Source organism: Schistocerca cancellata, chromosome 9 (assembly GCF_023864275.1).
Source record: "Schistocerca cancellata isolate TAMUIC-IGC-003103 chromosome 9, iqSchCanc2.1, whole genome shotgun sequence".
NCBI classification, from domain to species: domain Eukaryota; kingdom Metazoa; phylum Arthropoda; class Insecta; order Orthoptera; family Acrididae; genus Schistocerca; species Schistocerca cancellata.
In genome coordinates this window covers 62,147,456-62,169,480 of record NC_064634.1, presented here as the reverse complement: position 1 = coordinate 62,169,480, position 22,025 = coordinate 62,147,456, and the positions used below count along the sequence as shown (strand labels likewise).

Sequence of the window (22,025 nt, the reverse complement as noted above, 5' to 3'; positions counted from 1 at the left end):
TAAGTCTTTCCTCTTGGCAATTTTGATTGACAAAAGTTCATCATATAACATAAGGAAAACTGAAATGTTAGCTAGCAGCAGATTTCTTTTTGCAGTACCTCTGTTTCTTTATAACACTTTGACAACGACCACAGTCGAAGGACATTAACTTTTTCTTCTCCTTAGTGTAGTAGCGTCATCAGATAAAATATGTAACCAGAAGTATGGAACAGAGTTACTTTGAATGAGCCTCTACTCAACCCTAGGTCTCCTGCGCTGAGTTCCTTGAAATTTTCTGGCTCTTTCTTGCAGACAGTTCATTCATTGTCCTTAGCGTGTGGTGTGGGCAAAGACCAGATCCACTCATCTGAGTAATACTGTATACATGAAACTATCATATGTTAGTCTCTATAAGAGCAATGTCCCTATCACGTGGCAGTAACGAATTTCTGGTCTACAGATATGAAATAATTATTGGAAAATCAGATTCTAGAAAAAAGGAAGCCCTCTGTCAGTTATTTTGCCCAATGCAACACTCACCAGATTATCAAATTCTGAAACTTATCATCATTGAGTGGAGTGAAATGGGTAAGAATGTACTTCAGAAAGCATGGAGACATTGTTGCTGTGCCTCTTCTGGCAATGTTTCCATGCCAAAAGCACACAGAAGCAGTTACTCCAGGCTGCATTCCCTGGGAAAGGACATGCATTTTGTGCACACTTAGATCTGAACTTAAATAGTAACTTAACACTGTTATGCCTGGAGGTGACTTTTTGCTTTGGAAATGATTCTTGTGTTTCTTCACAATGTCTGTCACGATCTTCGATACTGAGGAGAGACATTTTGGAATGCTTTAGTCTTTTGTCTTTGAGGAATGAACTGCTCTTTAATTTGTTGATCAAAATTTGCACTTTGCAAGGTGTAATACACAAAACATTACATAGTGTCTCTTGACAAATGCGTATTTCACTGATTTCTAAAGGTAAGTGATATATAAGTAAACAATGATGATGACTCTCTCTCTCTCTCTCTCTCTCTCTCCTGGTGTTCATCTCTTCCCATCAGCTATCTCATTGTTCTGTAAAGCCAAAAACTGTGCCTGCTTCTTGTAATCGAGTGAGTAAAATCTCCAAAAGAGCCGTGCCTTATCATTTGCCAATAAATCTCGACATGAAAACTGCCAGTGGCATTTTCTTCTCTACATAAGAACTAAATTCCATCTTTAATATTTTGAATATGGCTGACAAAACCTGCGTTATTTAGGCTTATGTTTGACTGAAAATCATATGAGAAATAGGAATTATGATCTAAACATTCCAGTTTCGACTGTTACACTATTATATAGAACTCTGTAAATATTGAATGTACACAACTTTTTAGCTATGTGAATTACGAGAAACATTTTTTCATTAAGAGAAGCAGTTACAATGTTGTTTCACTCAGGTAAAAATTGACACACGTGCTTGGAATGACATACGGTTTTATTAGAACCACCCCATATTGCTAGACGCGTGAAAGATCTCTTGCGCGCATCGTTTGGTGATGATCATGTGCTCAGCCGCCACTTTCGTCATGCTTGGCCTCCCAGGTCCCCAGACCTCAGTCCGTGCGATTATTGGCTTTGGGGTTGCCTGAAGTCGCAAGTGTATCGTGATCGACCGACATCTCTAGGGATGCTGAAAGACAACATCCGACGCCAATGCCTCACCATAACTCCAGACATGCTTTACAGTGCTGTTCACAACATTATTCCTCGACTACAGCTATTGTTGAGGAATGATGGTGGACATATTGAGCATTTCCTGTAAAGAACATCATCTTTGCTTTGTCTTACTTTGTTATGCTAATTATTGCTATTCTGGTCAGATGAAGCGCCATCTGTCAGACATTTTTTAAACTTTTGTATTTTTGTGGTTCTAATAAAACCCCATGTCATTCCAAGCATGTGTGTCAATTTGTACATTATTCTGTGATTTATTCAGTTTTCAAATTTATACTGACTTTTTGATCACCTGATATAAGGGCATCCATGGTCCCTCAGTGCCTAGCTATTATTGTTCTTCCACTAACAAATGTTAACTTTGTTTCCTTTCTGTATTCAGCTGCTTTTGGCTTTGCTCTCTACCACAACATTCAGTGCGTCACTCACGATGACTTAACTCACAATGTTGTTTACCGCAATGAGGAATTCTGTGGGGTTGACAACTGTACTAAAAATAACACAAGGCAGAAAAAATTTAACCAGCAGATGCAGGGTGCCAGAAACAATGCTATTCCAACTCTCCCACTTCTGACAAAAATGTTGGTTACAATGTTGTTTGGGCAAACAATTTCATCAATAATATTTCAAAATTATTGCCAGGGATAGTGGTGAGAGTATTGTTTTCAACTTACTGAACAAATACTCTGTGTTGTTACAGCAGTGAGAGAAGCAAGAACAGATTTAAATTTTTACAGTAGCATTCATCAGAAATAAAATATACATTGAAGGAAAGACAATGAATAATCCCCCCCCCCCCTCTCTCTCTCTCTCTCTCTCTCTCTCTCTCTCTCTCTCTCTCTCTCTCTCTCTATCATGCAGATATGTTGGTGGAACAGTCTCTTGAGAATATCACATGTGGTTGGCATTATCAAAATAAAATGCACGAGAGCTCAAAGTAAGTGATGAAATGCCTCGACAGAACAAACCAAATAACTGCCATCTTCAATAGAGAGATATTGTCAGAATAGGAAGCAGCATTGCATGTACCCATGAAAGTATGATAAAACCATTAGTATTGATATTTTTTATTAAATGACTTAATGGTTTGGGTAATTTTGGTCATTCTGTTTATAGTAGAACAGCATCCATGAACAGAAGTGGCATTGGTAGAGAACTAAAATATGCAGGAAGACTTCCATATAATCAGCACCAGCTGCAAATATTGAAAGCTGAATTCATAAAATTAATGTAATTCAACATATGTAAAAATCCTATACTGTTTGACTATACTACTGGAGTTTAGTAATGAATCAATTGGAGCAGTCAGGTTTAGTGGCTGCCATTGGAAGTAATCCCAGTAGGCAAACAGTAACAGATTAAATTGTAAATAATGTGTTTAAAAGTGTTATTGATAGGTTTTCTGCAAACCACCACCACCTCCTCCTCCTCCTCCTCCTCCTCCTCCTCCTCGTTCATGCATTGTAAGGGACTCAAAGCTCCCATGCTGATCCCACATGTTGCCTCTAAATGCCTCCTTTGCTACTTCTTGCCAATTATTCATGCCCATACTGTTGCACATTGTTTTAATTTCCATATGTTTTGTAAATAAAAACCACCTTGTCTTGCTGCACTGTGTTTTATTTCTCCTAGATGTGTTTTGCCTCTTTCACTTTAAGGCATCATCAGTGGGAGCTAGAATGATAAGATTTTGTTTTGATATGTGTTATTTATACATTACAAAACAATTCAAATCTGTTTTATGTAAATAAAACAACTATTTCTGTGCTTGCTGCGGAGGATGGCACGTGAACAAATTCGTGTTTTAATTTCATTTACTCATGTACGCCAGGGTCTCCCCCTTGGCCTCTTACCAAATGACTTCTACATGAATATTCTTGAAACCACCTGTTGTTTTTTCATTCCCCCAAATTGGCCTGCCCATTGAAGTCTTCTGAAACTTATTATTGTTGCTTATAGTGATAGCATGTGGCTTTGTGTCTTCTCTTTCTTGCAATTCATTATCATAGTACAGACCAAAGATTTTCCTACAAGCTTCATTGTCTAATATTTGTAAATGTTCTTCCCTTTTAATCAAACTCTGTGTTTGTGCTCCAGAGGATAGGACTGGTATGAAGATGAAGTTACATAGCTTCATTTCTGGTTTTACTGACCATTTGTTTAGAGCCTAGAAGCTTTTGTATGCATTTTGAAGTCTCATTTTCACTTCTACTTGTCTGGTTTTGTTCATCTATCATTGGTTCCAGAAAGTTGAACTGTTCAAATTTATGTCTGTTGATTATTAGATGTGAAGGCCTGCTGCATGCACACTTCTGAACTTCAGAAGATACAGATTTTGGAAGGAAACTAATCTAAAGATTAGTATCACAACTTGTAATACCCCACCCCACATTAGTGACGATGTTACATTACCCTTCCTCTTCTCTACATCTCTGTTTCACAGTTATTCTTTTCCAGTCAGACATCATTAATTGATGCAGTGTATTAACTTAGTCCAATGACAAGTAAGAGATCATAAAGAAGTGGGTTTTGTTACGGATAATGAAAGTTGTGTCTCACATGAAATACTTACAGATTGAAAAATGTATTTTTTATTGTTACAATTTTCCTTTCTACAAAATTTTGAAATTGCATTTGGATTAAAAAAAATGCTTTATGTTTCAACACCTAATGAATTATTGAAATCATAATTGGATCATCAGCAATCTTGTATCGCAATGCAACAAAAATAGTCAGTTCAGATTGCAAATAGTGATGATTTTTGTGTTATGACAACAGGTTACAGTCATGTAAGCCAGAAATAATACAGTTATTCATTATAAATGACAAATAAGCAACATAGTTAGAAGATAAATAAAAATGTCATGTATATCCCATTGATGATGCGTGGAGATGAAGCATGGAGCCATTGTAAGTGCAAGAAGAACTTGTCAGCAGCTACTGGCTACCATAGGGTTATATTGAGGGAGCTCTGCCCATTGATCTACACCTGATCAGTTGAGCAGCCAATAACATTAACACACACCAAATAGCACGGGTACGATTAGAAAAACTTCATGTATTATTAGTATAAGACTACAATGTTAGTTACAAAAGACCTAACGAATTGCTTCTTACTGAATGTTTGCATATACTGTAAATAGTATGTGAATGATTAAAACAAACATAATCTTGAAAGATGCAGTTTTGCTCCCATTAGCCCAGGGGTCACTTTTTGACTTGTCTGAACCTTATGAGTGCTACCAACCAACTGTTTGTAATTCAGATATCATTCTCAGAACACAAGCAGTGCAAACGCCATCAGCAGGCAAAGATTATTAGTGGCGTGCTTCTGAATGTTCTGTCGAGTTGTTGTTTCCATTTCATATAGTGGAAACAATAACTTGGCACAACATTGGGAAGCACACCATTAATCAATCACACCAAGAAGGAAACCGGAAAGATCACAGGTAAGGATTATGTTTGTTGGTGGATACAGTTTAACCAGTTGCTGCCGCAAGACCGCTGATACCTGATGACTCAATATGCAGCGTTGTGAGCGAAAAAGCAGTTCCAAAATATAATAAATAACTATGACGTATTAGGATGTGGGGTCCTCACAAACTGTGAATCCCTTTCAACCTAGTGTTTGATTGACTTACTCTCACCCAGTCTTTCCTCCCTGAAGAAGAAACACGAGTTCCAAAGCAACAATTATTATTTTCCAATTTTGAATACTTCTATTAGCTGTACCAGAAATGGCCGTTCATGAAGTTAAATAATGGTAGGTCATTCTGTCTCCTTGTAATTTTGACTTAACAAATGTGGCTTATTTTCATTCACTACTGTGATATGGTATTTACATAGGGGTTTAATTCATCTCTCAGGATGAACGTTTTCATTAGACAAAATTTTGCTTTAATGATAACACATGGTGTCCATCCATAATTGTTCAAAAGACAACTGCTTCAGGAATCAGGAATTTTAATTGCATCCTCACAGTGCATATACATCACCTGAAATTTGTTGTAACTAATTCAATAGAGTTCATAAGAAGTAATGATGTCAATAACTACAATACTAAAAGAAAGAAATGACCTTCATTACTTTTCATTAAAATCAGCTTCAGCTCAGAAATATTCTTTTCTGTTAAGAGAACTTGTCAGTAAATGGTCAGCATGTGGTCATATTTAAATAAAATTAAGGTAATAACTTATAAATACAACAACATGTGGTATTGTGCTAGTGACTCATAAAATATGTAATTAAGTTGGGGTGACAGCATGAATCTAGTTGTTAGGGAGACAGGTCCCAAACTGAGTTACATTAGAAGAAATCTGAGAAAGTGTAAATTATCTATGAAGGAAGTTACTTCAAGAACTGTAAGAACAATTGATGAACATTGTTATCCTTAACGAGCCAAGCTAACAGGCAACATGGAACATATTTGTAGCCCATCCTACTCCTCATAAGTTTCTGTAGAGGAAGAGAGTCACAGACAGTTGGCACCTCCCACTGAAGTTTCTTAATGCAGGTGCACTGTGTTCCCTTTATATACGTTGTGTTGAACACGACAGTTAGAATTTCACTCATATAAATTCATAGACTCTCTTCGTGCATTATGCACTACTGGGAAATGAAAATACATGTTGCTTTTGGTCATTCAATTTGAGGTGGACTGTGTTTTTTACTTACAAAAAAAGGTCACTAAAGAATGTTGTAGAAAATTGCTGTGTAAGCTAAGAGGATTAAGGTTGATTTGTCTGGGGGAAATATAATACAGCACCTTCTTTGTACCTCTATGGAATGTCTTACTAATACCCTACCCTACCCAGCAACCTTAATATCCACACCTTATATTAATTGTCAATGATAGGTTCTAACACGGTGGTTTCCAATTTTTTTTTTTTTTTTTTTTTTTTTTTTCTACATCTATACTCCGCGAGCCACCTTACGGTGTGTGGCGGAGGGTACTTATTGTACCACTATCTGATCCCCCCTTCCCTGTTCCATTCACGAATTGTGCGTGGGAAGAACGACTGCTTGTAAGTCTCCGTATTTGCTCTAATTTCTCGGATCTTTTCGTTGTGATCATTACGCGAGATATATGTGGACGGTAGTAATATGTTGCCCATCTCTTCCCGGAATGTGCTCTCTCGTAATTTCGATAATAAACCTCTCCGTATTGCGTAACGCCTTTCTTGAAGTGTCCGCCACTGGAGCTTGTTCAGCATCTCCGTAACGCTCTCGCGCTGACTAAATGTCCCCATGACGAATCGCGCTGCTTTTCGCTGGATCATGTCTATCTCTTCTATTAATCCAACCTGGTAAGGGTCCCATACTGATGAGCAATACTCAAGAATCGGACGAACAAGCGTTTTGTAAGCTACTTCTTTCGTCGATGAGTCACATTTTCTTAGAATTCTTCCTATGAATCTCAACCTGGCGCCTGCTTTTCCCACTATTTGTTTTATGTGATCATTCCACTTCAGATCGCTCCGGATAGTAACTCCTAAGTATTTTACGGTCGTTACCGCTTCCAATGATTTACCACCTATGGCATAATCGTACTGGAATGGATTTCTGCCCCTATGTATGCGCATTATATTACATTTATCTACGTTTAGGGAAAGCTGCCAGCTGTCGCACCATGCATTAATCCTCTGCAGGTCTTCCTGGAGTACGTACGAGTCTTCTGATGTTGCTACTTTCTTGTAGACAACCGTGTCATCTGCAAATAGATTTGGCGGCAATCACCCCGTGAGGGGTCAGATGTAATTTTCTGAGGTGTAAAAACAAAAAGTTTCCATTGTATTTCCATCGTTAAACTAAATATGTGTGTGTGTGTGTGTGTGTGTGTGTGTGTGTGTCGTTATTTGTGACAATCTTTTTGTTGTGACTATCTGCGACTCAGCATCTCTGCTGTATGATGAGTAGCAACTTTCCTTTTCATAATATTGTTACTATTAGCACTGTTTTGTAATACTGATTACAAAAGTCACCAATAAATTCATTTTTAAATACTAGCAGTGTGGTGGGGTTTCAGTTTATGAAACAAATGTGATCAAACCTCATCATCTTCACATAGTCCACTCCCTATGCATACCTCTGCACCAAGCACCTATGACAGTAAAATTGACACACACATGTCACATATACTTAAAAATCTGATAAAAATGCCCTATTTGAGGTGTGAGTAGTTACCACAATACACCAGAAATTGCTTCCTTATTCACTTTGCAACAATAAACAAACTGACAGCACAACACAACAGTAACTATGTAATGGGTACTACACTGGTGTACAGCTTACACTGAATTATTATTATTATTACTTCTGCCAGTTGAGAAGTAAGGAGTCTAGCAAGCAAATGATTTACACACAATAGGCCTGAGTATTGCGCACAAATTGTAACTTGATTGATTTTAAGTGGGGGTGCAGGGTGTGGGTGATAAAAATACAAATAGGAAGGGAGTGGTGCAGAGGAATCATGTTTCGTGTACTCTGTAGCTGCTCTCAATCTGCATAATTAGCTTTCTTTCCTGTGGAGTTGTAGCTAGCACTTGTAAAGCACAGAGAATTGCTTCATTGTTCTTTTAAAAATGAAATTAGAAATAAGCAGTAACAGTTAATAAAGTATCTTAAAACATCTTCAAAAAACTAAATATCATTTAATTTTCTTCATTTACAAATGAAAGGGTTCACAGAAAATTATTTTCATTTTTAAAGTGTAGTTAGGCACTAATGTTGAAGATGGTGGGGTTCGGTGGTAGTGGTTGCGGCAGGGGAGGGGCGTGGGCGTTACTGACAGCTGATTACACGCACTGGTAACCATCTCAAAGGATGGGAACCACTTACAAACAAATCTTCAAGAATCGGTAGACTTTTGGACTACGTGTATAGAATTTGAAATGGGCCTTCCTGAAATTATTTTGGGACAAAAATTCTTGTTTTCTTATTCTTTATTCAAAAGTATCCATAATAAAAGTTCAGTAATGACGATGTACCATACCCCCCTTGACAACAAAAACAAGGAATATTAAAAGACATACAAGGGTTCTTTCTTTAGTAATCTTGTACTTTATTGAACATGGTAGTTTTGTACAGTAAGATCACATAATTACATAGTTCACAATTGACAACATGAAGCACATTTCATTGTGCCCTTAACATATGGATACTGATCTTTACATAACAAACTATATAACTTACTTTTGACAGAACAACCTTTACACTACCATGCAACCAGCCAAAGCCAACATTATTACATCATCAATGGCTACGGCCATCTGCTTTCTTTACACTTTCACTTTCATCACCATCTTCACCCTCAGTATCAGCATCACTTTCACCACAACTGTCATTGAGGTCACTTTTCCCCTGAGTGCTTTCTTGATTTTTTGTTTCATTGTTTTTCTCCTCTTGGCATGTCACCTTATCATCAGTGTCATTTCCTTTACTGGCAGCAGTACTTTCATTGTCAGAGCTTGTCTCTGTGACTGAACCTGAGGCCTTCTTACCTTCCTCACTCTCCAGGAACTGTTCCCATTTCTTCAACCTTTTTTGCACTTCTTCCTCTGTTTCCACAATTCTGTAATACACGGTATATATGTTAGTTTACAGTATCTACTGATACAGGTATGAAGTGTGATCAAAAAGCAATGGAAATTAAAGTTGTGGTCTTTATATGCCAAGCTTTGAAATTATTACTATTTTTTTTATCTTATTGGTACACATGTTCCTGATGTATGTTTGCATTTTCAGATGTTTTGAATATTTAGTTTACTGCTGACAGTCAAAATGGTTATACGTGTTTTTGTGTGGTCAGTGAATTTTTACTTTTGAAAAAGAGGGATCAAAGAATTTGCATTAAATTTTGCTTCAAAATGTTGACTATCACTTTTGGTGAATCTACTATGAGTAAGACAAGAGTTTACCAGTGATATAAACATTAAAAAAAAAAATTAAAAGTAAAGGATCGAGAAGACTTTGAAGACAACAACTGCCCTGGATGCCCTAGTATATCAGTTACTGATGACAATGTTTAATAACTTAAAAAAAAATGGTTCAGAAAAATTACCAGATCACCATCAGAGAGATCAGAGCATTGAACATGTAGCAGCAAAGTGTGTTCCTAAATTGTTGAATTTTGACCAAAAACAATGTCGCTTAGATGTCACTCAGGAATTGCTGAATGAAGATCAGAACATCTAAAGAAGGTTATAACAAGTGACAAAATACGTGTACACAAGTATGATGTTAAAACCAAGGTCCAATCGTTCCAAAAGAAACTGTCAGAGAAGCCAAGACTGGAAAAAAAATTGACAAGTTCAATCTTATGTGAAGGTTCTTCTCACTGTTATCTTTGATTACAATAGGATAGTGCATCATGAGTTACTGCCTGATGGTCACATGCTCAATAAGATAGACTACCTAGAAGATATGTGCTGCTTGTATGAAGCAATCTGAAGAAAACCACTGGAACTGTGGGAAAACCACTTGTGGAAATTGCACCACAATAACGTTCCTGCCCACACCTCAGTACATGTTTGTGATTTTTTGGCAAAAAACAAAACCGTTATGTTACCTCAGCTACCATACTTGCCAGGCATAGCCCCCTGTGACTTCTTTCTATTCCCGAGGCTGAAGAGAACCATGAAGTTTTGTCACCATTGATGAGACAAAAACAGAATTGGTGACAGTGCTGAACACCATAACATAGTCAGATCTAGAAGTGCTTCCCAGATTGGAAAAAGTGATGGCACAAGTGTATTATATCTGAGGGGGATTATCCTGAAGGGGACAAAGTTGATGAATAAAGATAACTTAGAGAAACAAAAATTCCTGTTACTTTTTGACCAAACCTCATACATACACTATGCACGGAATTCATTCCTTAAATGTAAAGTTGACATAATTTTTGAAACTAGTGAGAACTGATAATTAGATGCTGAAATGGAGAAACATCTATGTGCAACATATCTGGTTTCTTAAATGGAGGCTGAGCACAAAGTAACTTACATTTCATTATTATTTTCACCTCCTATAGTCTATAGTAGTTAGTCTCTCTGGATACATTTATCAATTACTTTTCCTTTACTAGACCTATTTTGATTTTTTTCTTCTACTTAAGGATCCAATAGCTACTTGAGGTTAATTGAAGTTAAGTAGCCCACTGCATTTAACTCGCACTTTCTTAATGAATTGAACATAATTGACCTACTGACTTATTTAACTACCTTGGAAGTACTTTTAAATTTTAGAGGGATTTAGGTATTAAATAAGTTCAATTAACAAATGAACAATGTATTGAAGTCTATTAATGATGAGTCTTCTGCAATTTGAAATTTGAGAAACCAACGAAAGGGGAAAGAAAATCTTCTGTAAGAAATTATAGCAGTTGGGGGAGATGCTTAAGTAATAAAAAAAAGTTCTATTAAACACTAATAGTTGAAAGCACAGACATCATGCAGTCATTATGACTGTGGTACATGAACTGTAATTTAATTGATGTGGATCACTTTTCCCCATTAGATTTAGATTCCAATATTTTTTTTTTTTTTTTTTGGGGGGGGGTGGGGGGGGGGGGTGGGACGTTCTTTTCCTGCCTACTATGTGACTACACCTTGATTGATAGCAGCAATCTGCAATATTGATTGTATTCAGTAGGTACTCAGGTACTTCTATAAATACCTGGAAGAACAGCTATTCTATGAAGTTTTTAAATGAAATCATTTCTACTTTGGCTGTTAAAACATTATTTATTGCAACTGAAATGTCTGCATATAATCATTTTCAAGCACTGTGGGATGTTGCAACCCACTCAATAATATAAAGCCGTGCCATGCTGTGTAAGAACAATTGCATGAGGTGTTGTAAATTTATCAGCTGTTCCATTTACATGTACATTACATTATTGTTTCACCAGCTCTGTAAACACTGAAGTTTAAATTTTGTTCAGTAGGAGAGGTAACTGGATCACAAAAGCAGCTAGTTACCACGCGTACTACACGAAATTTAAACTTCAATGTTTACGTCATTATTCCACCAGCTCTACAACATATGTGTTATATGGAACAGCTGATAAATTTACAACACCTCATGCAAATGCTCTTACACAGAATGGCACAGCTTTGTATTACTGAGTGGGTTACAACATCCCACAATGCTTGAAAATGACAACATGACGAAATTGCAATTGGAATAAATAATGTTTTAACAGCCAAAAGCAGAAATCATTTCATTTAAAAATTTCACAAAGGCTATGGATACAATTATCATCAAACTTCTGTATTCTATGAAGGTTTTTGTGGCATATCAATGGAAAATCTTACATCGGAAAAATGTAGCAGTACAGTATGTCTCCCTATGTTGCACGAAACATACATATAGCATACATAACATAAGACTTGGGCAGGAAAATAAAATTGAAATGGTCCAATGCAGCTTAAGTGAAAAAATCACGTTTGATTTTGAAAAGAAATCTGTCATCTACTCAGATAATGGTTTCTAGGACATTATTATTAAGTAGGAAATTTACATACAAGTGTCAACAAATACTGTTAATCGAGGTATGGGGTATGCACTCAGCACAGCTCGGCAACCAGCTTTAAAAGCAATAAGACAGGATAGGCAGCAGTCTTGATTGCGTATGGCAATGGTGCGTGCCAGATGTGAGTTGCCAGCTACATAATCAGTTGGGCTGTTGTTAAACTGTTGTGAAGTGGCCATTGTGGGATTTAAATACCCAAGCCACCAATACCTATATAATGAGATGGACTGCAAAATATGAGTACTTTGCCAGAAGATGGAAAGGGAGAGTAGTCTTTCAATAATGTCACACTCACTCTGATCTAAAGCAGCAAGAAACTTTTGAAGATTTTTGACAGCTCACAATGCTTCAACCAAAGATTATGTTGTGATGGGGCAAGACGTGGAAAAGTTTCTCTTAGTGTTTGCACATGTCATTTTTATATATTGGCATAAATAACAAGTCACATCCTGTTCTGATTCTACAACTGGGTTGATGAACTGGTTCATAGATCACAGGACACCACCATTCATAATCGCCATATACAAATAGCTCTATGTGAGAATCACTCTCTTGCTTATATAATCAAAATTGAAAATAAAGCTGTTACTCTCTTCAAGCTAAAAGGTACTGTTAGTAGGCAAACCTCTTGGTGTACTTACTTGTACTTTGTCTTCCCATCCCATGTTTCAGCTGTTATTTTCCTCTGGTTATACCATCGGCCATTCAGTAACTGAATACAGGCATCTGCTTCTTCTGGTTCCCTAAAAGTTACTTGTGCAACTCCTTCTGGATGTCTCTGAAACAGGAGTGGAAGCTACAAAAAATCTGTGATTGCAAGAGCATGTGTACCTTAAAAACTGTGAAAACAGATACAACTTTCAATATACATAGTAAACAATAAAATGGTAAAAATGTTAATTAAATAAACAATTAATTAAGTTGATACAATATGCAGTGTGAAAACTACCAGAGATGCAAACAATTATCTGAAAACCACATGCCAAAAGTGGCCATGTCTACAACATATCTGTAACATAAAGAGGCATTTATATTTTACAATGTTTCTCATTCCACATCTGCCACATAACTGTGGATTCCACAACAGATATTTCATATAGATAATTATTTGAAGGAAAAAACTAACTACAATTTTCTTAAAAAGAAATGCAGACTCAGCTACAGAATTTAGTGTGCATACAACACAAAACATTGCCGACTATGTTCCATGCACTTAAGGAACCTGTTATACCGCATTTTAGTGATTCAATGCAGGGAACAAACATTTTGAGCAAGTATTTTGCTGGGTGCTCTATGCTTTAGCTTTTTTGTCAATGAAGATACATTTATATGTAGAGTTTAAATAAAATAGTGCACACACTCATGAACTGATTCTCAGAAAGTGAATTTATTGAATTATGGATTCATCACATGAGTAACATAAAGTTCCCTTACCGCAATGGTATTGCTTGTACTCTTTAATGTATGGACATGAGCAGAACTGTGAATACTCACATCATAAATGACAACCCGGCGCACATCACCACACTTCTGACACTCTTCTCGTAGTTCTTGCTGGTACTCCAACAACAGTGATACTTCCTTATCAAAAATCTGTGGTTCAAACAAGTTCTTGATTATGACAACCCTTTCATGTTTGGCTCTCTCCCCTCTCAGCTTGTCTGGCTGCCACGCAAACAATCTATGTGGGGAAAAAAAAAGAAAAGAAAAAAATGGAAAAAAGTTGTTGCCATAAAACTACAAATGAAGACTAGAATGCAAATTTTTATATCAGTTAAATTTCACATTACTGCAACATTTTAGCACAAAAGAAACATTTTAAAAATCTGGTTCTTTAACACTAGTTTTTAAAATTTTCATTTTCATTTGTAAAAGGAATCAGAAAAATGTCTTTTCATATGGAGTATTCACTTTTCCAGTATGTTTTATATTTCAGAGAAAACTTCTTTATGCTACACATCACAATATGCAGGAGGCTCAAAGAAATAAGATACTGTGTGCCAATGCGAAAGAAGTTGATAAAACAAATCGCACAAATTTAAAAATGAGGAAATTTAACTTGTAGGTTAAAATCTGTTATAAACTCAGAACAGGAAGCTGCTGAAAAAGAGTGTCATTCGATTTCAAACTACCACAATAACAAGAAAAGTAAAAGCTTGTATGTATATGAGAGCAGCAAATGCTTTTCTACAACCACAGACTAAAACTGTAACTTAAAGTGAAATTTGTATAGTAAAACTGTTTTAGCTGCAGAATTCAAATGGTAGACTAGCAGCATGAAAATGAATATTCAGAACATGTTCAAAGAGTTGTAAGTAGTGCCTGTAAACACTCCTGATCTTACACGTAGCACTAAATCATGGACACTACAAGTTCCTGCCTCACTAAGGTCAAAGTGAACCAATGTCTCTTCATGCAAATCATGAAGGAGAAACTTGTGTAATGCTCCTCACGGCTGAAAATCTACGCACATTGATAAAGCTACTGGCTGTAGTAACTCTTACAGTTTCGTAGCACTGTTCACCTCCAGAGGATTGATTTCCAAGGAAAAAATTACAAGTCACACAATCGCGATTTACTACTAAGATCAGATAATGATGGAAATTCCTGGATGGAATAATACATAAAATAAAAGAAAGGCAACTACACACCTACAGCTGACCAGTGTGACGTGCCGCAGCCGTGGCAGTGTGCGAATGTGTGTCTTTTGCTAGTGAAAGACCAAGAGCTCAAAACCACGTGTGAATACTGTTTTCTGTTGTGTGTTTCTAAGTGCCACACACCAGCCAACTATAGGTGACTGGTTGACTATTTTATATATCAGATAATGGTAACATCTCTAATTACAGTTCCTTTCTTTTTATGAAACCACACGATTTCTCAGAAGTTTAATGCCACAACTGCAGAGTATGGTCGAGCCACTAGCAATCGTTATACAGGCAGTGAGCACATCCAAGGTCACTGCTTGTATAAAGCCCTTGTATGGTGAAAACCATTAGGTCACTAATCTGAGTATTGTGTAGAATAACACTATTTTTACTCTGTTTAGATACCCTAAAACCTTCTAACAATTATACCTAGAAAACCTCAGTAATAAAACTGAAAATCTTTTGCGACACAGAGAAAAAAGCCAGGAGTCACGAATTGTGGCAGTGTTTCATCTGCCAGTATGTGGTTCCGGGACAATACTCACTTCTCCTGCATCTTCTTGATCTTCTCCTTGTCCTTCTTACGGCGACGCTTGGGCTTGCGGCTGGGGTCGTAGGCGCCCTTCATCTGGAACTGGGCACGCTCCACACTCAAGCGGTGTCCGCGCAGCTCGTAGCCGTCCAGCAGTTGCAGCGCCAAGTCCACGGACTCTACCTGCAACACCACATAACTGCTGTATGATCTGTGAGATGCAAGTCCAGAGACTGACCAATACTCATTACTATTTTCCTTATAAATATCCACATCTACCCAATGCCTGAAGTTATACTGCAGGCCACATTTACACCATTCTGAGACGACCATGAGTCACATTCATGAAAATGCTTGAAGTTTACTATTTATTAATACAAGTATTTTCAAGATCATTAATCATGTTCATTTGAGCCGAACAATATTTACATCAATCTAAATTTTCATAACTGAAGACATGATATTTCTTGGAATCTTGATCAAGTGTATTTATAATGAAGTAAGACATCATCCATATCACTTGGTATGTTTTATTAGCATAACCAATTTTGACCTGTGATACAAATCATCTTCAGATCCATTACTGCTAAGCACAGCTTATCGCCAAGGCAAAGATTCAGTTAAAAATATTCTGGAAGATATACTGTGTTTGAACACTATGGAACACCTAGAAGAAAATGATCTATTATCACATAACCAAAAATATTGTTCTCGTGAAACACAACTGGATCTTTATTCCTATGAAACAATGATTGCTGCTATCAACACGTGGTAGCAAGTTGATTCCGTATTTCTAGATTTCCAGGAGGCTTCACCATTCCTCACAAGCAGCTTCTCATCAAATTGTGTGTCTATGTACACTGCTCAGCAAAACTTAAGGACGAGATAGGTACAGTAACATAACGTATTAACTATTTGGTGAAAATGAATGAGACTGTGGCAGCTTGCTGCCATATCTCCCAGTAGTCCATGGAAAGCTGGACATTATACAGTGTGAAATCAGCACGACTATAGTGCCAAACAGTGGTGGCCCCGCAACACAAGCCAGCTGCAGGAACAGGATAAAATAGTGTGTGTCAATCAGTGAGCACTGTGGTCGTATTATTCATCACAACGTGGCCTGGAGACAACATCTGGATGACTTCACACAGCCAAGAATCATTCGGAAACCGGACGAAGTGCGACAAGTGTAAGCCAGGAGTTTGGTATTGCTCAGAGCATCGTTTCACATGCATGGTGAGAGTTCTGAAGCACAGGCACTGCTGCCCAAAGGAGAGGAGGTGGTCAATCACAGTCAGATGACTGCTACACTGTGAAATAGGGAAGCAGGGACCAACATCAAACAACCACATTTAATGGGACTGCAATGTACACAATCTCAACCTCCACAATGGCATGGCGACTGCGGGTAGTCTCTTTGGCCAGAGACCAGTATGGTGCATTCTGTTGATGACTGCACTTTGGTGGAACTGTTTGTGATGATGCCAAGAGCATAGAGACTGGACAATGAGGAGTGGGGCAGCATGCTCTTCTCAGATGACAGCAGGTTGTGTCTGAGCAGAGATTCTGAACATATCCTCCAATGACGAATGGTGGAAATGTGTAATGCACCTGGAAAATTGTCGAACATGATCATTATGGTGGTCCAGGTGCTATGGTATGGGAAGGCATAATGTTGCATGGGTTTACTTGAACATGGTAAACTCACTGGTCAGTGTTATTGTGGCAATGTAGTCCTTCCCGTTGTGCGTCTTTTCAGGAGTGCATCCAGCCCTGGCTTGATTTTTATGGATGACAATGTGCAACTGCGTCGAGCACCGCAGGTGGAACAAGAGAATATTTGGCGAATGGACTGGCCTGCTCGTCCCCCTCCCCCCCCCCCCCCGACTTAAATCCCGTCGATCACGTGTGGGGTGCGTTGGGGAGATATATCACAGCATGTCCATCCACACCCACTGATGACCATCCAACAGTTGTCAACTGTTCTGGTGTATGACTGGAACGCCCTACCACTTAACTTCTTAGCAACCTTGTGGCCTTGCATTGCTGTCCATGGTGACCACACATCCTGTTAAGAACTATTTCCCGCATCAAACAACTGCGCAGGTGGAGGAGTTCTTGGAACGAGAGGGCAGTTGCCGAATAGACGTGTATGCTTCCCCTCCCCCTCCCCCCGCCCCACTTAAATCCCATCAAGCATGCCTATAAAAGTGTCATTTCTGTCTATCTCACTGGGTATTTGTTTCAGTTACCTGCTGTAATAGTTCTTTCTATGTATGGTCCAAGTTTCATCGAGGTATGTTGCTTGGTAGTGACACATTAAGCGTAATTTACTTTCGTCGTTAAGTTCTGCACACCAGTGTACTTACCCCAACGAACAAGCGAAGAGCACACAATAAATATCCTGTTGATGATACGGAGAAATGTATTAGTAGGCAGTAATTTCTACGATATTGTGAACAATACAAAGAAATGGCAACTGTGCGAAAACTACACAGCTTTTGTCACGCAGCACTGGACTGAAAAACAATCATGGAAACTGAGAAAATTGCTCTCGCCATGGAATTTGGTTTTAAAAGGTGCCAAAATAAACGCGTCATCATGCACAAACAAGACAACAAAGTTGCAAAAATCACACATACTACATTAAGTCCTTACGAAAAAATTAAGGTCCTAATATCGTGTCGGACCTGCTTCTGCCCAGTGTAGTTACGGACTCAACAACTCGTTCGAAGTCATCTGGAGAAATATTGAGCCATGTTGCCTTTATAGCCGTCCATAATTGCCAAATTGTTGCCGGTGGTGAATTTTGTGCACGAATTGACCTCTCGATTATGTCCCATAAATGTTCGATGGGATCCACGTCGGGCGATCTGGGTGGCCAGATCATTGACTCCAACTGTCCACAACATTCTTCAAACCAACCGCGAACAACTGTGGCTCGGTGACATGGCGCATTGTTATCCATAAGAATTCCATCGTTGTTTGGAACATGAAGTCCATGAATGCCTGCAAATGGTCTCGAAGTAGCCATTTCCATTCAAAGGTCAGTTCAGTTGGACCAGAAGACCAAATCCATGCCATGTAAACACAGCGCGCGCCACTGTGGCGCCACCACCAGCTTGCAAAAAAATGGTTCAAATGGCTCTGAGCACCATGGGACTTAACTTCTACGGTCATCAGTCCCCTAGAACTTAGAACTACTTAAACCTAACTAACCTAAGGACATCACACACATCCATGCCCGAGGCAGGATTCGAACCTGCGACCGTAGCGGCCGCGCGGTTCCAGACTGTAGCGCCTTTAACCGCTTGGCCACCACGGCCGGCACCAGCTTGCATAATAGCTCAATGCCTTCGTGGGGTCTGCACCACACTCGAACCCTACCATCACCTCCTACCAACTGCCTTCGAGACACATCTGAATAGACCACGGTTTTCGAGTCCAGCCGATATGGTCACGAGCCAGGAGCGGCACTGCAGGCGATGTCGAGCCGTTAGCAAAGGCACTCGAGTCGGTCGTCTGCTGCCACAGCTCGTTAACGCCAAATTTCGCCGCACTGTCCAAACGGACTTTTGCCGCGTATCTCATATTGATTTCTGCTGTTATTTCACAGTGTTGTTTGCTGTTAGCACTGACAACTCTACGCAAACGCCGCTGCTCTCGGTCATTAAGTGAAGGCCGCCAGCCACCGCGTTGCCCGTAGTGAAACGTGAAACGTAATGCCTCTTGATACTGTGGATATCAGAATACTGAATTCCCTAACGATTTCCGAAATGGAAGGTCTCACGCGTCTAGCTCCAACTACCATTCCGCAATCAAAGCCTGTTAATTCCCGTCGTGCGACCGTAATAACGTCGAAAACATTTTCAATTGAACCATCCGAGTTCAAATGACAGCTCCTTTTATACCTTGTGTACGCGATGCCACGGCCAACTGTACATGTCCATATCGTTATACCATGACTTTTGTCAATCCAGTGTAATGCAATTTCGTCAAGCCGGTTAGTTTGCACAATACCGAAAAAAAATAATAATATAAAAACACGAAATGCGGTCTGTAGCCAGAATTGTGAAGTCAGAAGACGGTTACGCTGTTTTCAACTCAGCCAAATAGATCAAACAATAATGCTATTTACTGTTCAGTACAATTGGCCACTGTTTCTATGTTTCGATACAGTGTATCGATACCTGGAACTGTTTCAGTGTTTCGGAACGGCTATGGTTCACTGTTTCGAAACAGTGGTGTTTCATTCCGCCCCTGTCTCGGATCTCGAGCCAGACACAGAAACTGTATCGTTGTTTCAAAATAAGACTGTTTCAGTCCACCTGCGCCTGGAACGGACTAATTGTATCGAAACAGTGATGTTTCATTCCGCTCTGTGTCGGACGAGATTCGGGCTCGGCACAGGTACTGAAACACAACATACCACTTCATGAAACACTTTCAAGAGTGTCGAAATCTTTTTGACAGGCAATAGCATGAAGCTTAAGATATCCGAAAATAAAGCTTCGTTTCTAGTTGACTGTCCTATTCCGAAATGGCGTAACATCTGCTTTATAAACACTAACCAAACAATAAAACAACGCATACTATTCGCATTCAAAATAATAAATATGTGAAAATCATTGAGTTAAATTACACTTTTTTTATAACATACGCTTCTCTGTTCATGTACACTAATCATATTAAGAAACGCAAGTAAGACTACAACATTTTAAATAAAAAAAGGCGTAGAGTGACAGTTATTAGACATGTACATAAATTTGATGTAGGTATAATTGCAAGCAATCTGTTTGATATTTCACTGATAGTGTAATTGTGAACGGGAAGCATCGTAAATTTACAGTAACGGTTCGAAACACCTTGAAACACAAAATTTTTTCTGTTATATTTTGTTATTTATTCGAATTATTTGGCGTTATTTGTGAGTCTATAGTCACTGTGTCTATTATCCACAATGATTCCCTTTCTGTGCATGGAAATTAGCAGGATGGGTATATTAGCCATACTAATGGAATGTGGGAATCGCAGTAGCATATCTGTTGTTTCTGCAGTTTGCTCCCACCTCCAGTTCCGTTCGTGGTGGTTCTTCTGTCTTCAGCTAAGGCTTTCCTCAGCCAATTGAAAAGTATGAAAGTCACACGACACGAAAGCAGCGCATTTGCTTCAGGAAATACGAAACTGCCGAGACGCCTAAGCGATAGTTTCATACTTTCTGCGATATGATTAGCGCTCTCGCACCTCATATGTGTTTATATCGACATACTTATACAGTAGACATTCAATATGATAAAATGTGTAGCTTTATTAGATTACAAAACACAAACTGTTTCACTGTTTCGAAACACCGTATCGGAACATTACATTGTACTGTTTCATTTGTTTCGAAACATTTACGTGTTTCAGTTTACCCATCTCTACTGTTCAGTAATAAAATCTCCCATATTTGCATAAATACATGGACTTGTTGTTATAAGGTTTGCCATCGACACGGAAGAGTTGCAAGCAACAGTATTTCCAGAAGGCAGCGGCAATGAGCGTCTGCTACAAAGAACAAAGCCAAGCTCCGTGTCTCAAATTTACTTTTTGTCCAACTCTCAGACACTGTGAGCAGAAGTCTCGGTAGACTCCTCCGCTGAATGGCGTCTGACTGGTGGCGGACAACAAGAACGAGAAAGAGCGGAGAAATCACACAAATGTCGTTGAATGGCGTGTTCCTGATGTTGGATAACGTGGGCGAGAAAAAAATGGAGAAAACACACAGATGCAGTAGAGATCTCCCCACGGACAATGTCGATGCAGCGCGAAGAGTGCAGCATAACTTCCAGGCGTCAACCGCCGATCAACTGTAAACGTCGCTTAATGCAGCTACCCTTTGATAAGATGCACAGTACCCGTCGTATGCCAGACATTGAAAGAGTTAGTCATTTGATCATGTAGCTTCCAAACTGACTCTGTGAAAACAAACAGTTTACAGTACAACCACCTCGAGTAAAGTGCTTCAATCGTTAGGGCCAAATTACAGGTATTCGGAAATAATGCGAATAATACTGTCTACATCGCTTTGTTATTTTTTTTTAGTAATTAGATTAATTCATGCCATGCTTCGGCTACCGCTATCGCTAGAGGCTGTAATTACGATAAAAAGTAACTAAATAATGACGTTAATTACCGTTAATAACCGCAAAATCTCACCGAGGTTGCAGCTCTGACAGCAAGACAGAGTAGCCTCTCTGAAGTGTATTAATTTATCGTTAAAACTGTTTTATTTTTAAATAGGTTTTATAGTCCCACGTATCTTAGTACACATCAAACTTCGGCGCCGATGCACAGTTTTTATGTTATCTGGGAATTCCAGATAGATTTCTACAGCCACATCGGCGTATTTAGGAAAAAAAACATACATAAAATCAAAGTTAATAGAGGTGAGAAACATACCATTATAAAGAAAATATGATGTTACTTATTATATACAGGTAAACTCCACATGTACGTCTTGCTATTAATTGAAAAATATTTTTGTTTATTTTAATAGTACTGTCGTTTTACGTTGATGACGTATATGCTTTGTTAACTAACCTAAGGACAGCTGGGTGTTGTGTGCTGTCCTT

The 22,025-nt window shown here is 38.5% G+C and overlaps 1 protein-coding gene across 1 annotated transcript in view; it reads right to left on the bottom strand.

Moving 5' to 3' along the window:
* Nucleotides 1-8,748: 8,748 nt before the first annotated feature.
* Nucleotides 8,749-22,025, bottom strand: part of LOC126100212 (HIV Tat-specific factor 1 homolog) — a 564,133-nt gene continuing 550,856 nt past the window's right edge. Inside the window, exons 5-8 of the mRNA XM_049910774.1 lie at nucleotides 15,425-15,594; nucleotides 13,726-13,912; nucleotides 12,873-13,009; nucleotides 8,749-9,270 (exon numbers count right to left, since the gene is read on the bottom strand). Of these exons, the coding sequence (XP_049766731.1) occupies nucleotides 8,952-9,270; nucleotides 12,873-13,009; nucleotides 13,726-13,912; nucleotides 15,425-15,594 (813 nt within the window). The 3' untranslated portion in view covers nucleotides 8,749-8,951. The remainder of the gene's footprint in view (nucleotides 9,271-12,872; nucleotides 13,010-13,725; nucleotides 13,913-15,424; nucleotides 15,595-22,025) is intronic.